This window comes from Ranitomeya imitator, chromosome 9 (assembly GCF_032444005.1).
Source record: "Ranitomeya imitator isolate aRanImi1 chromosome 9, aRanImi1.pri, whole genome shotgun sequence".
Lineage (NCBI taxonomy): Eukaryota > Metazoa > Chordata > Amphibia > Anura > Dendrobatidae > Ranitomeya > Ranitomeya imitator.
The window spans coordinates 119238602-119255858 of record NC_091290.1 but is presented as its reverse complement, the minus strand read 5'-3'; the positions used below and the strand labels follow the sequence as shown (position 1 = coordinate 119255858).

Here is a 17257-nt window from a genome sequence, read left to right as displayed (position 1 = left end):
AAGTACACGCCCCCTACTGAAAAGCATCTGATAGTACCCACTTGGAAGTAACGAAAATTAACTTTTTAGGTGTCAAATACTATGATTACTAACATCTCTGCCATGGAGAGGCAAAATGAAAAGAAAATATTTATTGTTGAAAGGTCCTCTCTAACAGAGCCACTCTCAACATTTTTTTTAAGGTGTTTTCAATCTTTAAAAGTTCAAAACATTTTAATTGAGAAATAGTTTTCTAATTTTGATATTTTGATTCATGGTCCAGAATATTGACCCTTAAAGGAGGATTCTGAAGTTTTGGAAGGTATCACCTTTCCACATGATAGGAGATAACTTCCCGATGTTTGAGGGTCCGACCACTGGGACCCTTACTAGTTCCAAGAGCTGGGGTTCTGAAGACCCCTTTATATTTTATGATGCATTTAGAATTATTTTTCGCTATTAAGGTTGTTGATCAAGTCCCTTTTGTGCATTCCTAGTGGCTTTTTTTAATGTCTACGACGGAAAAGCTATTCCTGCCCAGTTTTTCAATACATTCTCCTCGACCGATTGTGCACATGTTCTTACGCCTCTGGGGGCGGTTTATCGGTTATGAACCGAAAAGGATCAGACATCTTGGATTTCAACGTGCTCAATCCTTTTATTGCTATGGGTGTCACCAGAAGAGAAGACGTCCGTCCATCACCATCCTGCCATCTTCCCATCGTCTTATAGGTCCACGACGAGGACTACTAGGTCTCCGTATCCCGATAAATCACAGACTGACGTTTTAAGTGGTTTCCGAGCACTTACACCGTGGCCATTAATCCATATTTATAAAACCTCTTAACCCATAATGCTGTCGGACCCGGCTTCCTGTAATCCGAGCTTCTTCATTCCAGCACTTGGTATAATGGGGTGTCTGCCGCAATTAATAATTCATCCAAAGCGTTATTATGGCTGGTGCAGAGAGGCAGTGCCGTGATTCCCACTCACTTCATTGGGAGCCCATTTATTGCCCGTTTGTCTGCATCACCGAAGCCTCCTCGGATATTTTATGCTTGCGCTTGGTATAGTTTATGTAACTCAGTTTTCTACTATATTGGGTTTTTTACGCCTAAAGTATATTGCGTTGTATTACTATACCGCACTATGGTATTTTGTATATATTGATACTTAATCCATTTTTTCTTTCTGATTTTTGCAGAATTATCCATGAAGATGGCTTCTCAGGTGAAGATGTCAAGCAGTACAAGCCTGTGGTTTATAGTAACACTATCCAGTCCCTGGCAGCCATCGTTCGTGCCATGGACACCCTGGGCATAGAATATGGGGATAAGGAGCGAAGGGTAAGTTACGTTATTTATTGCTTATAGCTATATTTCATTTATTTAATCTTGAATCTTTGGTTAGTGATTAGTACGTTACTAAATGTTAGTTCATTTGGAAAAAAAAATAGAACATTTGTTTTATTATAATTTATTGTACTTTTTATTGCAGTTTTTGTGCCGATTTTAAAGCAGCTTTTTAGTAGAAGTTAAAGTTGTTCACAGTGAGGAAGATACTCAGTAATGTGCGACAGTAAGGCTACTTTCACACTAGCGTTTTCTGCAATCCGTCACAATGCGTCGTTTTGCAGAAAAAAACGCATCCTGCAAAAGTGCTTGCAGGATGCGTTTTTTTCCCCATAGACTTGCATTGACGACACATTTGCGACGGATTGCCACACGTCGCATCCGTCGTGCGACGGATGCGTCGTGCTTTGGCGGACCGTCGGGAGCAAAAAACGCTACATGTAACGTTTTTTGCTCCTGAAGGACCGCTTTTTCCGACCGCGCATGTGCGGCCGGAACTCCGCCCCCACCTCCCCGCACCTTACAGTGGGGCAGCGGATGCGCCGGAGAAATGCATCCGCTGCACCCATTGTGCAATGCAGCAAACGCTAGCGTCGAAATCTCACCCCCGACGCATTGCGACGGGGAGATTCCGACGCTAGTGTGAAAGGAGCCTAACATACTGGCTGTTAATCACTGGCATTTACATTGATAATCTGGGTTTCCAAAAATTGCAACTTTGTGAAAAGTTTTTAAAGGGATATTGTCAAGTTGTCTCAAGCCGCTCACAGCTATGCAGTCTCCTTACTTCTCGGTTGCTTGGGGGGCGGGTGCTCCTTCTTGAGTGACTGTTCCGGTGAGAAGCTTTGTCCTGCTACTACGCATTAATGGGAGGTAACACTGCTTTTGAACAAGCAGATGGCTCAGGAAGGTGAGAGCCATGATTTGGAGACCTTCTTTGAAAGATAACCTTGGTGTAGGCTGGTGGCCGATCATTCTGCGGTACTGATAACAGACCAGGAGCCGATGGAGAGGAGGGAGGTGAGCAGCTAATCAATGTGCTAGAGAGGGGTGGCTGGGATGTTAGGAGTCAACTCCTGTCCTGAAATGTAGTTACTGCTCAACTGTGTCTTGCTTAGGCCAAATACTAAACTTCCAATGCCCTTTTATGTGTTTTTTTTATTCTAGCATTTTTCTCTTAACTTCTCGCCAAATATATAATCCTAATTAAAGGTAACGTATCCAAATGACTTCTAATCTGTAGGCAGGTTGTTATCGATAAAAATAAACTGGTCAGATTGATATAGGTTTGTGAAAAAGTTTTAATAAAACTTGTATTTTATTAATTGAAATCCCTGGTGTTTGTTTGCACAAGTCCAATAGGAGTCCTAGTCAGTAATTAGAAGCCTTCTCTGTATGACTGCATATAGAGATTCCTGCCAGTTACCGACTAGGACCGCCCACTGGACTCTTACACAGTCAAACACCTGGGATTTCAGCCAATAAAATACACTTAATCTTTTCCTACAAGCCTCTATGTAAGTCTGCTCAGCTTCCCTGTCTCTATACCGTACTGTCCGCAGATCTGACTGCACGTACAATGTGACCGGTTAAGACATTACTGATTTGGTTGTGTGTCTCTTTTATGTAATACAAGCAATGGTGACACAGAAGCTGCAATAATAATTCCATAGAATAAAGGTGGCTGACATTAGAGAGATCTGATGTCTATGCGGACAGCGTGACAGACCCTTCTAGGCAGTGTTCGAGGAAAAGAATAATCAGACATATTGGATTTCAACATGCCTGATCCTTTGTTCCCAGAGGAGATAAGACACAGCTTACTAGTGATTAGGGTGTGGATTTGCAGTACTTGGCCGTGGCCACTATAGTTCTGATGGCGCTGTGGTGTTCCATCAGCATCCGAGACCTTCCATCCGGTGCTTATCGGCGCGGTTGCAGATTAGAACACCCCCACTGGTCAGATAAGGGTAGGCCATCAATGAAAAAATATTGGCCAAAACTGAGTGCAAGGATAGTCTCTCGCCCGTTGATTTACCGTATTCGGAATTATTAAGTAGTGAGTGCAAAAATCAGCTTCTTTATTTCACCCATTTTCTGTATAGTCACCGAAATATATTCCACGGCAGCCTATTTGTTTTATTCCCCCAGCATTTCCAGTATTGATTGCTGGCTGTGTGCCGTCCACCACTTCCCATTCTGCTTCCAATGTGTAGTGCCTAGGTATATACTCCGGCCAGCACATGTAGTGTTTGGACTTGGACATGCTCATTGTAGCAGAACTGACTAGATGTTATGACCTCCATGGCAGCCATGTAAACTGACATCACAATACTGCACGTGACTAATTCTCCTGGGCAATGGATGCTGTAGTCATAAGGTAGAGAGGACCGAAGGAAAGGAGACCCTGATTTCAGCGATGTCTCTTACTGGGCTGCTTTTTGTAGTTTCAATAAAGTAAGTGATTTATCAGCAGGAGATTATCACTGCAGGACTAGGTGACTCCTGCCATGTAGTCGTCCTGCTCTGTGTAACCACGCCCCCACCAGTGATTGGTAGCTAGTCGTGTGGGCGGGGTTATACAGAGCTCAGTAGAGAACTGCTAGATCTGCAGCAGAGAAAAGTGATTAAATCAAAACTACAGCATACAGCCTAGTAAGTGATACATCTTTGGAATCAGTGTCTCAGCCCCTACGTTATGCTGCTCTCAGATTCAATACCAAAAACCTGGTGATAAATTCAGACAGAATTACAGACCTTACGGGACTAGCAAATACACTCAGATACTTTGTCATAATATGCTATTTAAAGGGGTGTTTCTATTCTGGCCACTCATAGGGAAGACATAAATACCTGTTGATATGTGGCAAAGGGATGATGGATACAGCCATATTCTTCTATGGGAGCTTGCTCTTCTGTTCCCTTAATGGGCAACTGGGATGGCAATATCCCTTTAGAAGTCATAGATATTCTGTCTAATGATAGGTATCTGGCATCCATGTAATTTACTTTATTATTCCATAGACTGGTGATTTTTTAATATTTTTTTTTATGGTTACAATAGTCACATAATCCAACAAATTATTACTTTCCATCTATAGTATTTCTTTCATGTGCGCCCTCTCCCCGTCTTACCCTCATCCATTTTTCGCCAGCTCCAGGCCCCAGTCACGTTAATGGATGTCCTGGAAAGCATACACCCGTTCGCCTTCTGTCTGCTTTATAAATGGTTGGCCGAGACCTGACCTCCTTCTGTACCCAGGTCCCGTTCTTTTCTCCCGATGAAGTCGAATTTGCGATCCCGTGATATCCATCCTGCAGTGAAGAGCTCCTATTCTCGCCGGCACGTTACCGCCGCACCTCCTCATAAATCCCATCCCTTCCTTCTCCTGCTCTCGATTCCACAAATTACCATGTGTATAACCATTTCTCAGCAGCTGTGTTGGCAGGGCGTTCTCTTGTTTTATTCCCGAGTCCTTTGGTTAATCTCGAAGATTGCTAAATATATTCAGCTCCAGCTCCTATATTTATACACAGAGTTAACGGGAAAATAAGGCTCAGCCATCCTGACAATGAGCGACGCACAAAAAGGGAATTTCGGAAAAGGGCAATGAAGCTTTTGTTATGAAACAATTGCCAGACCTTGATGAAGCCCTCAAAAGGTACAATCGAAACCTCTCGACATCTAGCGTCACATTATTTCTGCTTTTGTTTAAGAAAATGTGGCAATTGTGTATTCCGAAGACTTAAAAAATGAATAAGGTTAAGGGTGTAATGATCTAAAGCCAAAAAATGCCTAAAAGGCCAATGATCACCACTATTGGCAGGCCTATGCGCTGCTGACGGATTGGCGGAGAATGGGACACTGATGGTAGCCATACACTACAGATTTTGGACAGGCAATATGGCCGACCCTTGTGCCTTTTTGTGGCAGATGACCAATCTGTGAAAATGTTGATGCTTGATTCGGTAATTAAAAAGCCATTGTGGAGCAAATTTAATTGTCGGGGCCCGGTCTATTGGCCACAGCAGTAATCTTTGGCCTCTTGGTGAAAGTTGTGAGAGCTGAATCTTCCCCGACTACATCCATGGCTCTGATTTTGATTAGCCGGCCTGGCTGGCGTTGTCCTCATTGTGGTGTGATATGCACATGTCCACTAACAGGCCAGCTAATCAAAAGAAGAGCCGCGGATGAAGTTGGACCAGGTTGGGCAAATCGTTCTATGCCAACTCTAGCGTTGACTATTGTCCTGATAGATTCACCTGTAAAGTTATCCATTGACATATAAAGTAGTCAGACTGTTTGTGGCGGGAGTAGAATTGGGGTCATCAGCTGTACAAAAAAATTACAGCGCTGATGTCTCCCAATCACACAAGTGCCCAGTCTTCTGGCCTCATGAAGTCGTATATTACCCAACATAAAAAAATAGGTAAAACCACAAAAAATGAGCTTGACTTGAGTTCGTACACATGCAGCTCATAAATGCATGTTCACATTGGCCATAAAACCTACAAGAGAAAAATTAGCAAAAACCCTGCTGTAACAAAGTAAATAAAAAGCAAAAAGTGCATTTAAATAACAGAGTTTTTTTTAGTAATACTGTTTTTGATCAAAAATAGCAGAAAAGCCATTCTACCACGACAAGGTAACTCTAACTGGGACGGTCCTACACTGTCTAATATTAAAACCTTCCCATGTGTCAATGTTGACCTCAATGTGAATAAGGGCAGACAACAGGACTGGGCCCAACCAGTGAAACACCAGTCTATGGAAGCCTCATATACAATTTCCAGCTCAGGAAAGGGAGGCCACACCCCGGCTTGCACAGAATGCAATAATACATAGAAAAAACACAAAAATTGAGCTGAGCTTGAGTTGGTACACATGCAGCTCATAAACGCATGTTCACATTGGCCATAAAACATATAAAACCTACAAGAGAAAAATTAGCAAAAACCCTGCTGTAATGAAGTAAATAAAAAGCAAAAAGTGCGTTTAAATAACACAGAATTTTTAGTAATACTGTTTTTGATTTAAAAATAGCATAAAAGCCATCCCACCACGACAAGGTAACTCTGATCGGGATGGTCCTACAATGTCTAATATTACAAAAAAATAGGTGTAAATTTAAGTGCCAGAAGCCATAATGCAAAAAGTGCCAGGACCCCCTAATATCTGTACTTTAGAGTACTCAATTCTTCCTATCAGGCAGAATCCGGGGTGCAGGTACAATTATAACCTCTGCCCCCTTCATACAGCTTATATCATTACAGACATTTCAGAGTTTTCCATCTATGGATCCGTACTTGCAAGTACCGACCTAGCTTGTAACCGCAAATGATTTTCTCAGAAACTCATTACTTTCTCTGAAAAGTAGTCCTACATTTTCATAGCTAATCATTGTTACTTATTGAAGCGCAGCCGTATCTTCTTGTACGAGGTTGTTTGATTGACAAGAAAAAACCTGGGCATTTTGCTAAGGCTGCCTGAACATCTACCGTCCAAGGCCAACGTGCCCTAAACTCTTTCTTTTGTATACGACTGTTTCTTTTTTCTTCTTCTCTCGGATTGTATAAAAAAAGGCAGTTGGTGCAGAAAAAAAGAGATAAAAAAAATCTATATACTGTGTATAAATAATTTATTTATTTGATCTTAAAGAGGACCTATCACTTGCCATAAGCATAATTTTTTTTTTTTTAACCCAGTGTAAATATTGCTGTCTTCCTAAGGCTACTTTCACACTTGCGTCGTTTGGCCTCAGTCGCAATGCGTTGTTTTGGGAAAAAAACGCATCCTGTAAATGTGCCCGCAGGATGCGGTTTTTCCCCCATAGACTTGTATTGCCGACTGATTGCGATGCATGGCCATACGTCGCATCCGTCGTGCACTGGATGCGTTGTTTTTTTGTGTAAATCAAGTTTATTAAATTATATCACTTATACAGATACCGCGTTGTGTTTTTGCGGACCGTCGTCACGAAAAAAAGTTTTTCCGTACGTCGTGTCCTGCATTTTCTACCGCGCATGTGCTGCTGGAACTCCACCCCCTCCTCCCCGGGACTTTGGAATGGGCAGTGGATGCGTTGGAAAACTGCATCCGCTGCCCACGTTGTGCCGAATTTTCACAACGTCCATTGGTACGTCGCGCCGACGCTTAGCGACATCCCCGTACCGACAAAAGTGTGAAAGAAGCTCAAGTCTGGCGGTTTTTCTTTTGTTCCTGCTCTTTTCCATTTATAATATATGACCCCCTCTTTTCTATATATGTATTCTATATTTGATTTTGCCAGTTGGATCTTTCTAAAAGATGAAAGCTGATGCCTCTGAGCAAGTCATTAAAGAGGACCTATCACTTGCCATAAGCATAATTATTTTTTTTAACCTAGTGTAAATGCTGTTTTCCTGAATCTGGCGTTTTTTTCTTTTGTTCCTACCGTTTTTCCCTTTATAATATGACCCTCTCTTTTCTATATATGTATTCTATATTTGATTATGCTAGTTGAATCATTCTAAAAGATGGAAGCCAATGCCTCTGGGTAAGGCATTAAAGAAGACCTATCACTTGCCATAAGCATTATTTTTTTTTTACCTAGTGTAAATGCTGCTCTTCTCCTGAATCTGTTTTTTTTTTTAATTTATATTGAAAATTTCTATCAATAACATTATTTTCCATTATTTGGTTCAGTTTAAGACCAAGTTAATCTATTCAGTCGTACAGCAGAAAATACCAATAATTTGGTTTGTCTGGTACTGGAGGGGCTGAAGATCTGGTGTTCACATTATGGGATATTTTTGACCCCACTTTTGTCCAATAGTCTGGCCAATAAGACATTTTTGGCTATGAAAACGTGATCAACCATGAGAATTATTCTTATACCAAGGGACTGGTAATGGGACGGGCTAGCACCTCCGGCTCAACCTGGAATTTACCCCCCTCCCAGTCCCATAAGAAGACCTAGCAACTTACTTTCTGTAGTAATTTGGGGTGCAGAATATTTGTAGGGTGTCCATAGATAAGTTGGCCGAGCACTTATTCCTCTTCCCAGTACATATGCACCCTCGGCCGGCGCACCTCTAGATGATCGGGCTCACTGACCGATTCCTGGTTGCCTCAATCTGCAAAAAGAAAAAAGTAAAAGAAAGCACCGCTCCTTATATTCTTATCTCGGCATGGAAGGAACCAGAGCAAGGGTTGATGCAGAAACGCGTTTCGCTGCACGACGATCATGACTCATTAGTTTGAGGAAATTACAATGACTCTTGTGGAAAATGGCGACTTTATTAACAATCCAGCAATTATATATAGTAGTTATGTAATAATACTCAGTGCATTGGTTACATCCCGGCATGAGGGCTGTTCCACCACTGTGCCGGAAAAACGATCTGTAAACCTACGCTTGTTCAGGCGGCACTTAATGACGACACTTTTTTATTTTTTTTCCAGCCTTCCCGCGTCTGCTATGCCTTTGCTTTTACTAGCACTAGCTAGAAATGATTTTTTTTTTGCGGATCACATCCAAGCATAAAACAATAGAATAACCCATCGAGGACTTTGCCACCTAGAAAACAGGAACTGGGTGAACACCAGCAGATCCTGTTAGGACAAAGAGAGTCATTGATGTCATGTTATATCCGCCTTTTTTTCCCGTATCTTTTCAGCGTATGCCCATTTTTTTTTTTTACGCTAGTTTCTTGCTGAAAATAATGTAATTCTTCTTTTACACGGCTACTTATTACAATGTAAATATATTAAAGGGGTTGTCCGATACTTTTCTAGTGATGGCCCATCCTTAGGAGATCAAATCGGCATCTAATGAGCGTGTGCAAACGTCATTATGAAGGCAAGGGGAGCTGTGTATTGTAACCCTGCCTCTGATGATAATGAGACTGCTGAAAACACTTCCTGAAATGAGTCTGAAAAGTGGGAAAATTGATTAATAATGTTATACTGATATGAAAAAAAAACATTGCCAATATTTTTTATAACCCAAAAACCTGATTTAAGCAATGGCTCTTTGGATGTCACATTCCCTTTAACTGCGCTTTGTAATGCGCCGCTGACTATCCCTAGAGAGGTTCCGCTACAGAAGACCCCGTGTATCGTCCGTTATGAGTGGACGCATGTGATGGGGACGTATCTTTTTTTGGAGATCTTCCAGCGTGATACGATATGGTTGATTACAGCTCCAGTGACTTAACCCCGCGGCTTCTTCTAACCACAGGAAACGTATGTGCAAACGGTCGTCTGATAAGCGCCAATCTCTCTGTATCCCACTGTGAATAGCACTTGTGTTCTCTGGACAATGACAATACAAAGATCGTCTGATACGATATCGGTGCCCATACAGAGGGGTACGCACTGCCATAAGAAGGGGGCAATGGTGGTGCCAGTCAGGGGTCCGCATTGGGTAACTACATTATTCTCCGCGCTGTAATGCGGAGCCTTCACCCACTTTGGGCAGCGCCTCATATGGGTCCCGTATAGTCACGCCAATGAAATGGGAGCTGGTGTTTTCAAGTCAATGATTTTAAAAGAGGAAAAAACACAAATCTATTATTATTTTCTCCGTAAGATCCATTTTAAAGGATCTTATGCATAAAGATCAAAATCTGGCCTTAAGGGGGCATCTAATTGGTGCAATATGCCCAAATTGTGCATCAATTTTTTTGCGCTGGGATTGATTGAGTTTTTTTTTATGTCTCCAGCATAGGAGCAGGAGGACTTAAAGGGGTTGTCCAGACTTGGAGCTCAACTATGTGACTGCAGACTTGTGAATCCTCAGGAATCTCCGGTGCCGTGGCTGCAAGAATGCGATTTGCATAATTCCGGCCACATTCCTACTAGACTGTGTCCAGTTTTGCTTAATTCACTTGCATTGAGTGAAGCCGTGCAAGTCTAGTCGGCATGTGACCGCATGTATGATCATCGCGTACTTGATGTGACGTGCCAGCGAATGCTGACAGTGGGCACACTAGCGGCTCTCATAGAGTAACTGCAGACCTAAATCTCATGCCTGGACACCCCTTTAGGGGCTCATGTGCCACATAAGGCATCACATGTATTGCACATCTGATTGATTTGAATAGGTGTGAATGTGCAGTACCGGGCTGCGGCCACTATATAGTCGGCGGAGCTGTGCCGCTCCATAACTGAGCAGTTCCAGCTGACACCGGGGAAATCCGATCGTTGGGAGAAAAAAAATCCTGCGACACCGCCATGCTGTGTTGCGCGTACACTGTATTACGGTATGTTGAAATAACTTTCCTTCCCAATTATGTAATTATGTTATTTCAGCCAGATTAGCGGGGGAGGGGGCCAATATATTGGATGGTAGAGAGTGTCATCTGTATATACCAGAAGATCGGCCTGGGCAGCTCTGTTTTAATGAACTCCAATAATAGGCACATTCTCGAAACCAGAGAGCAAGAAAATTAAATTATTTTTCCTTTGGCAACTGCTAATGTACTTTCTATTTTCATCCAGTTGTAATGGGATGACTCTTGTATATTCCATCGCTGTGGTTTTTCGATAAAATGTCCATAAAGAAGTCCAGGGGTCCTTCTCCGAAACCAAGCCAATATATTGCATGTGGAGCATGAGATTTAATGCTGCTGTTCGGTGGCTAAAAATTATTTTTTTTAAAGGGCTCTGATTAGTTACCGTACTTATCCGCTACACCTAACGTACATTTTGTGTGAAAATAGAGGGAAAAGTGAAGGGAGTAGGATGCAGGAGGTGACTACATAGGGTTTGTAGTCTGTTACCATGGAGATGCATAAGTCTGCATAGGAGCTGTAGACACAAAACAGTTGGTTTTTAATTTTTGAAAGGAAAGCTGCTTAATAAGTTGTTTTTTTTTTTTTTAATTTTAGATGAATTGGAGCAAAATGGCTGCAAACTTGTTCATAGTCTAGGATTTGGGTGCTCGTTTTTTTATTTTCTTTTAGCATAATGTGCATACATGCTGTGATGTCTCACCTGCTGAAGGAGATCAATGAGGCCTCTTGTCCGAAAGACAAGGTCTTACGCAGCACGGACAGGTGGCACTGGCACATCAAGCGGATACGTTGGTATTCGAGATGTATCGGAGCTGATGGTAGCAAGGCCGGGCTGATGGTGCACAGATCAGCTGCAGAGCTAACGTACTGGAGACTTGGATGAATCAGAGCTAGAGTGATGGAGACTTGAAAGTAGCAGAGCTGATCAGCGACGTTTAAAGTAGTGGTGCCAAATGTAGAAAAATTTGGGAATAGTGGCGCCAGATGGAGCCGAGTTTGGGGTAGTCGAGACAAGTTTGTGGTAGTGGAGCCAGGTGGAGCCGAGTTTGGGGTAGTGGAGCCAGGTGGAGCAGAGTTTGGGGTAGTGGAGCCAGGTGGAGCCGAGTTCGGGGTAGTGGAGCCAGGTGCAGCCGACTTTGGGGTATTGGAGCCAGGTGGAGCCGAGTTCGGGGTAGTGGAGCCAGGTGGAGCCGAGTTTGGGGTAGTGGAGCCAGATGGAGCCGAGTTTGGGGTAGTGGAGCCAGGTGCAGCCGAGTTTGGGGTAGTGGAGCCAGATGGAGCCGAGTTTGGGGTAGTGGAGCCAGGTGCAGCTGAGTTTGGGGTAGTGGAGCCAGATGGAGCCGAGTTTGGGGTAGTGGAGCCAGGTGGAGCCGAGTTTGGGGTAGTGGAGCCAGATGGAGCAGAGTTTGGGGTAGTGGAGCCAGGTGCAGCTGAGTTTGGGGTAGTGGAGCCAGATGGAGCCGAGTTTGGGGTAGTGGAGCCAGGTGCAGCCGAGTTTGGGGTATTGGAGCCAGGTGGAGCCGAGTTTGGGGTAGTGGAGCCAGATGGAGCCGAGTTTGGGGTAGTGGAGCCAGGTGCAGCCGACTTTGGGGTATTGGAGCCAGGTGGAGCCGAGTTTGGGGTAGTGGAGCCAGGTGGAGCCGAGTTTGGGGTAGTGGAGCCAGATGGAGCCGAGTTTGGGGTAGTGGAGCCAGGTGCAGCCGAGTTTGGGGTAGTGGAGCCAGGTGGAGCCGAGTTTGGGGTAGTGGAGCCAGGTGCAGCCGAGTTTGGGGTAGTGGAGCCAGATGGAGCCGAGTTTGGGGTAGTGGAGCCAGGTGCAGCCGACTTTGGGGTATTGGAGCCAGGTGGAGCAGAGTTCGGGGTAGTGGAGCCAGGTGGAGCCGAGTTTGGGGTAGTGGAGCCAGATGGAGCCGAGTTTGGGGTAGTGGAGCCAGGTGCAGCCGAGTTTGGGGTAGTGGAGCCAGGTGGAGCCGAGTTTGGGGTAGTGGAGCCAGGTGCAGCCGAGTTTGGGGTAGTGGAGCCAGATGGAGCCGAGTTTGGGGTAGTGGAGCCAGGTGCAGCCGAGTTTGGGGTAGTGGAGCCAGGTGCAGCTGAGTTTGGGGTAGTGGAGCCAGATGGAGCCGAGTTTGGGGTAGTGGAGCCAGGTGCAGCCGAGTTTGGTGTAGAGGAGCTGAGTTTGGGGTTTTTCTACAGGACTGTGACTCAGCCAATCCAAAGCTTTCTTTATTCCTTAACCATTCTTTTGTAGAACATCATGTCTGCTTTGGGTTGTTTTTATGTTGTATCGCAGGGTGTTTCTTTCTCCAAACATTACACTTCTCATTCAAACCAAAATGTATTTACTTATTTATTTTCTCTTCCTCGTGTGACCGATCTTGTCCCAAAAATCATAACTTAGTGGACAAATTTTGAGACACAACATTGAGAAGTCAGAAAGCTCCATGTTTGTTGTTATGGCACATTCTTTTATAACGCCCCTTTAACCAGGTATCTTGTATCTTATGTTTGGGATCAAAGGATGACGGGAGCAGCTGTTGGTTTTTTTTAACCAATTTATTCCCAATATGTCCTCTGAGCCGCCGGGAGAGCGCGCGTCGGGGAACCGCAGTGACAGAACTGTACGTGTTTCTGACACCACATCCTATTCACCTGCCCCATTTCTTGGTCAGATGAGATGCCCAGCTGTGTCCGGTAATGAGGTGTCATTCTGACGAGCGAGCCCAAGCTGCCTCGCATCCATTATTAGATTTCTGTGAAACTTTCCTAAAGCCGTTCCTTTCGATGTCTGGTGTCAGGTCGGAGAACCTTTTCAGTGCACAAAGTCGCCTACATCATCTTGAGTAGCCACCCACTTGGCTGTATATTTGGATGCTCGTTCCTATAGAAATTGTATCCCATGATGAACACACTTTTTTTTCGTATGTTTTTAGCTTTCGGGCAGGTTTTTGCTTTATTCATTGTTCTTACAGCACTGTATATGTGTTCCATATTATGTTTTGTTTTTTTTTGCTCCGTTGTGTAGTTTTAAGGGGAGTCGGTTATGCTCCAAAGTGGCAGTTAACCTGCCTATGCATTTATATAGGGCTCCTAGCCCACATGTAAATCATACTTGGCAAGTAGTGCTTAAGGTACCTTCACACTGAACAACATTACAATGATAACGATAGCGATCCGTGACGTTGCAGCGTCCTGGATAGCGATATCGTTGTTTGACAGGCAGCAGCGATCTGGATCCTGCTGTGATATCACTGGTCAGAGCTAGAGGGCCAGAACTTTATTTCGTCGCTGGATCACCCGCTGACATCGCTGAATCGGCGTGTGTGACGCCGATCCAGCGATGCGTTCACTGGTAACCAGGGTAAATATCGGGTTACTAAGCGCAGGGCCGCGCTTAGTAACCCGATGTTTACCCTGGTTACCATTGTAAATGTTAAAAAAAGCAAAAACACATACTCACATTCCGGTGCCTGTCACGTCCCCGGCGTCCGCTTCCCTGCACTCCTCCTGCATCCTGTGTAAGCGCCGGCCGTAAAGCAGAGCGGTGACGTCACCGCTGTGCTCTGCTTTACGGCTGGCCGGCGCTGACACAGGATGCAGGAGGAGTGCAGGGAAGCGGAAGTCGGGGACGTGACAGGCACCGGAATGTGAGTATGTGTGTGTTTTTTTTTTTTTTTTACATTTACAATGGTAACCAGGGTAAACATCGGGTTACTAAGCGCAGCCCTGCGCTTAGTAACCCGATGTTTTCCCGGGGACTTCGGCATCGTTGGTCGCTGGAGAGCTGTCTGTGTGACAGCTCTCCAGCGACCACACAAGGACTTTCCAACGATCACGGCCAGGTCGTATCGCTGGTCGTGATCGTTGGAAAGTTGCTGAGTGTGACGGTACCTTTAAGGTCCAGAGCAAACGCTGCATCTCCTGTATGCGCCTGTGCACTGACACTAGATGATCGTGGCGGTGCACTCAGTATCAGTGCGCGTGCCCTTGCCTTGCGCCCCTGCCTCCCCGGGCCTTGCGCCCCTGCCTCCCCGGGCCTTGCGCCCCTGCCTCCCCGGGCCTTGCGCCCCTGCCTCCCCGGGCCTTGCGCCCCTGCCTCCCCGGGCCTTGCGCCCCTGCCTCCCCGGGCCTTGCGCCCCTGCCTCCCCGGGCCTTGCGCCCCTGCCTCCCCGGGCCTTGCGCCCCTGCCTCCCCGGGCCTTGCGCCCCTGCCTCCCCGGGCCTTGCGCCCCTGCCTCCCCGGGCCTTGCGCCCCTGCCTCCCCGGGCCTTGCGCCCCTGCCTCCCCGGGCCTTGCGCCCCTGCCTCCCCGGGCCTTGCGCCCCTGCCTCCCCGGGCCTTGCGCCCCTGCCTCCCCGGGCCTTGCGTTAGCTCAATTGTCATGTTGGGGGGAGTGACAGACTCCCTCTACTTGTACATAGTCCTTATCCCCCATTTTTTTTGTTTCTCTATTCCACTTGTCTCGTTGCCAGGAGCAGTATATCCTCTTTCCTTTCTGTAGACCTTCAGCTCATGGTCATGTTCACGTTCCTCCATGTGCACCTCCCATTCTCCTAATTTTCCTGTTCATCTGCCTCCCTCCCCTCCAGCTGTCATGCCTCCATCCTCCTTGTCGTTGTGCCATCTGCCAGATGAGCACTACGTTGACTTAGGCGAAGGCGAGGTGACGATTGCTCCCCTGCCTTTGGCCATAGCCGGAAAAGGTGCATATGTAACCCTCCTCTCCCACCTAGGGTCAACATAAGCACCTACACGTGCCGAAACCTCCGGCAGGTCGTTGGACAACTATAGTAATGGTTCTACAACCTCCTGGACGTTGGCGTTGGGCGCCGTAGGTGCATCACTCTTTCTAGATCTCCTTACTTGCTTTGTGACCTCACCCGTGACCTTGAATGGGGTCTGAGCGAGGGCTCCGTCTACTCCCTGAATCATTATCAGCCATCTGCGATTTAATCACTAGTCAAAACCCATTAGGTCAAATCACGCCTGATGCTCTAAGGTTGAAGTAGCTAAACCTTTCGTAGCTGCCGCAGGTTCCGTCTCCTCCCTCCACCCTTCTGTGAACTTCCAGTATCCTCTCCTATCATTTCATATATATGGTGACGATTCCAGGACCTCATTTACCACAAATTTTATGCACAAGTAATCAAACCCATCTCTGGTGTCCTTGACCAGAAGCTTCGTCCCGGGAAATGGAAATGGATGGAAAAGTCTTATGTCGTGGAATTGTTTTTTTTTTAAACAGTTCACCAATTTTTTTTGTAAAAATAAAAATAAAAAGTTGTCGCTCTAACGATTAAACGCACAGCATTTTCTGCTCTTTACATCCCATTATTAAAAATTATACATGGATCGAGTCCATTTAAGGTCCCCTGGGATGCCCACTTTGCGGCCATTACGTGCGTATCTTATACTTACAGTATACATCGGGCATTAATGTATGAAGCACTTTAAAAACTGAATCAATATTTAAACCAAATCAATGCAATAAGTAAGGAATGGCTGTAAAGGTAATAGAGACCCCAGGGAAGGTGTTACCCACCATACGCAGTTTGGATCCATTCCCGTGCACTATACTTTTTCTTTTTTGTCATTATTATGGCACATGTGTCTGGTCTGTATCCATACTTGTCAAAAGTGATTTAGTCCCAAACCAATGTATAAAGCTTTTAGAGAATATTTGTCCATAAAAAGAGTTGAAGGGTCATTTTTGACCCATGACTGTCGGTCTAGGTTCCTATGTGGAGCAACTAGCGATGTTTCCTTGCAATTAAAGATGACCACGTTGACTTGGCTACGTAACAAATGTATGAAAAGGACCAAGAAACATCTGGACAACACAACCATATGGGTCCAGAGCTTCAGCCACGAGTGGTCCACCACTAATGTTGACCAAGAAGACCCGGCTGGCCATCGTTATCCATATAGTTTTTTCTGGGGATCTAGAGTAGATTAGTTTTTAGGAACTTATATGCAAGAACACCTTTTCTTTTGGATCTCAGGATTCCAGATCTAACCATGCCTCCTCCACCAAAATGTTTAGTTGACCTCTCCCCTCAAATGAGGCCGGATGCAAGGGATCATCACCCGCAATGTCCACTTCTTGGGAGAAGGTGACACCAAACACTTACCGTATTTTAGTTGACTGATAACAGACTATCATGATCAGGAAAGAAGTCGGCCACGTTTTCCGTTTTGACCCAACAATCGTTAGTCCATGCTTGATTTTTCCCCGAGAGATCGTTCATACTTTGCCACATGACCTTACCACATATGTCCATTTTGAACGACTAATGTACAATATGGATTCACAGCTGCTTTGGTGGAACGATTATTTACTAATTGTTCCTTTTAAGGGGTTGTCCACCTCTGCGGACCTTTCCCCCCCTCCTTTAAATTCATGTATTTGGGGCTAAAAAAATATTTTTGCAACTGGGTTTCATTAAAAAATTTGCACTGGTAAGCTTCTAGATTATCTGTATTGCATTGTCTATTGCTGGCTGTAGAATGAGTTAACGGAAACTCAGTCAGTGAGCTCATGCTGTAGAGTTTGTGGTGACACATGTCTGACTTTTCCTGATTTATGACCATAGACCACATCAAAGATGAATGTGCAGAGAAACAAAGAGCCTGTAAAAAGCCAAAGATGCAT

At 45.1% G+C, this 17257-nt stretch overlaps 1 protein-coding gene across 2 annotated transcripts in view; it reads left to right on the top strand.

Annotated features, from left to right (window-relative positions):
* GNAO1 (G protein subunit alpha o1) overlaps nucleotides 1-17257 on the top strand; it is a 220198-nt gene that overhangs the window by 83227 nt on the left and 119714 nt on the right. For both annotated transcript variants that reach the window (XM_069738717.1, XM_069738718.1), the window contains exon 3: nucleotides 1184-1325. In XM_069738717.1, the coding sequence (XP_069594818.1) occupies nucleotides 1184-1325 (142 nt within the window). The remainder of the gene's footprint in view (nucleotides 1-1183; nucleotides 1326-17257) is intronic.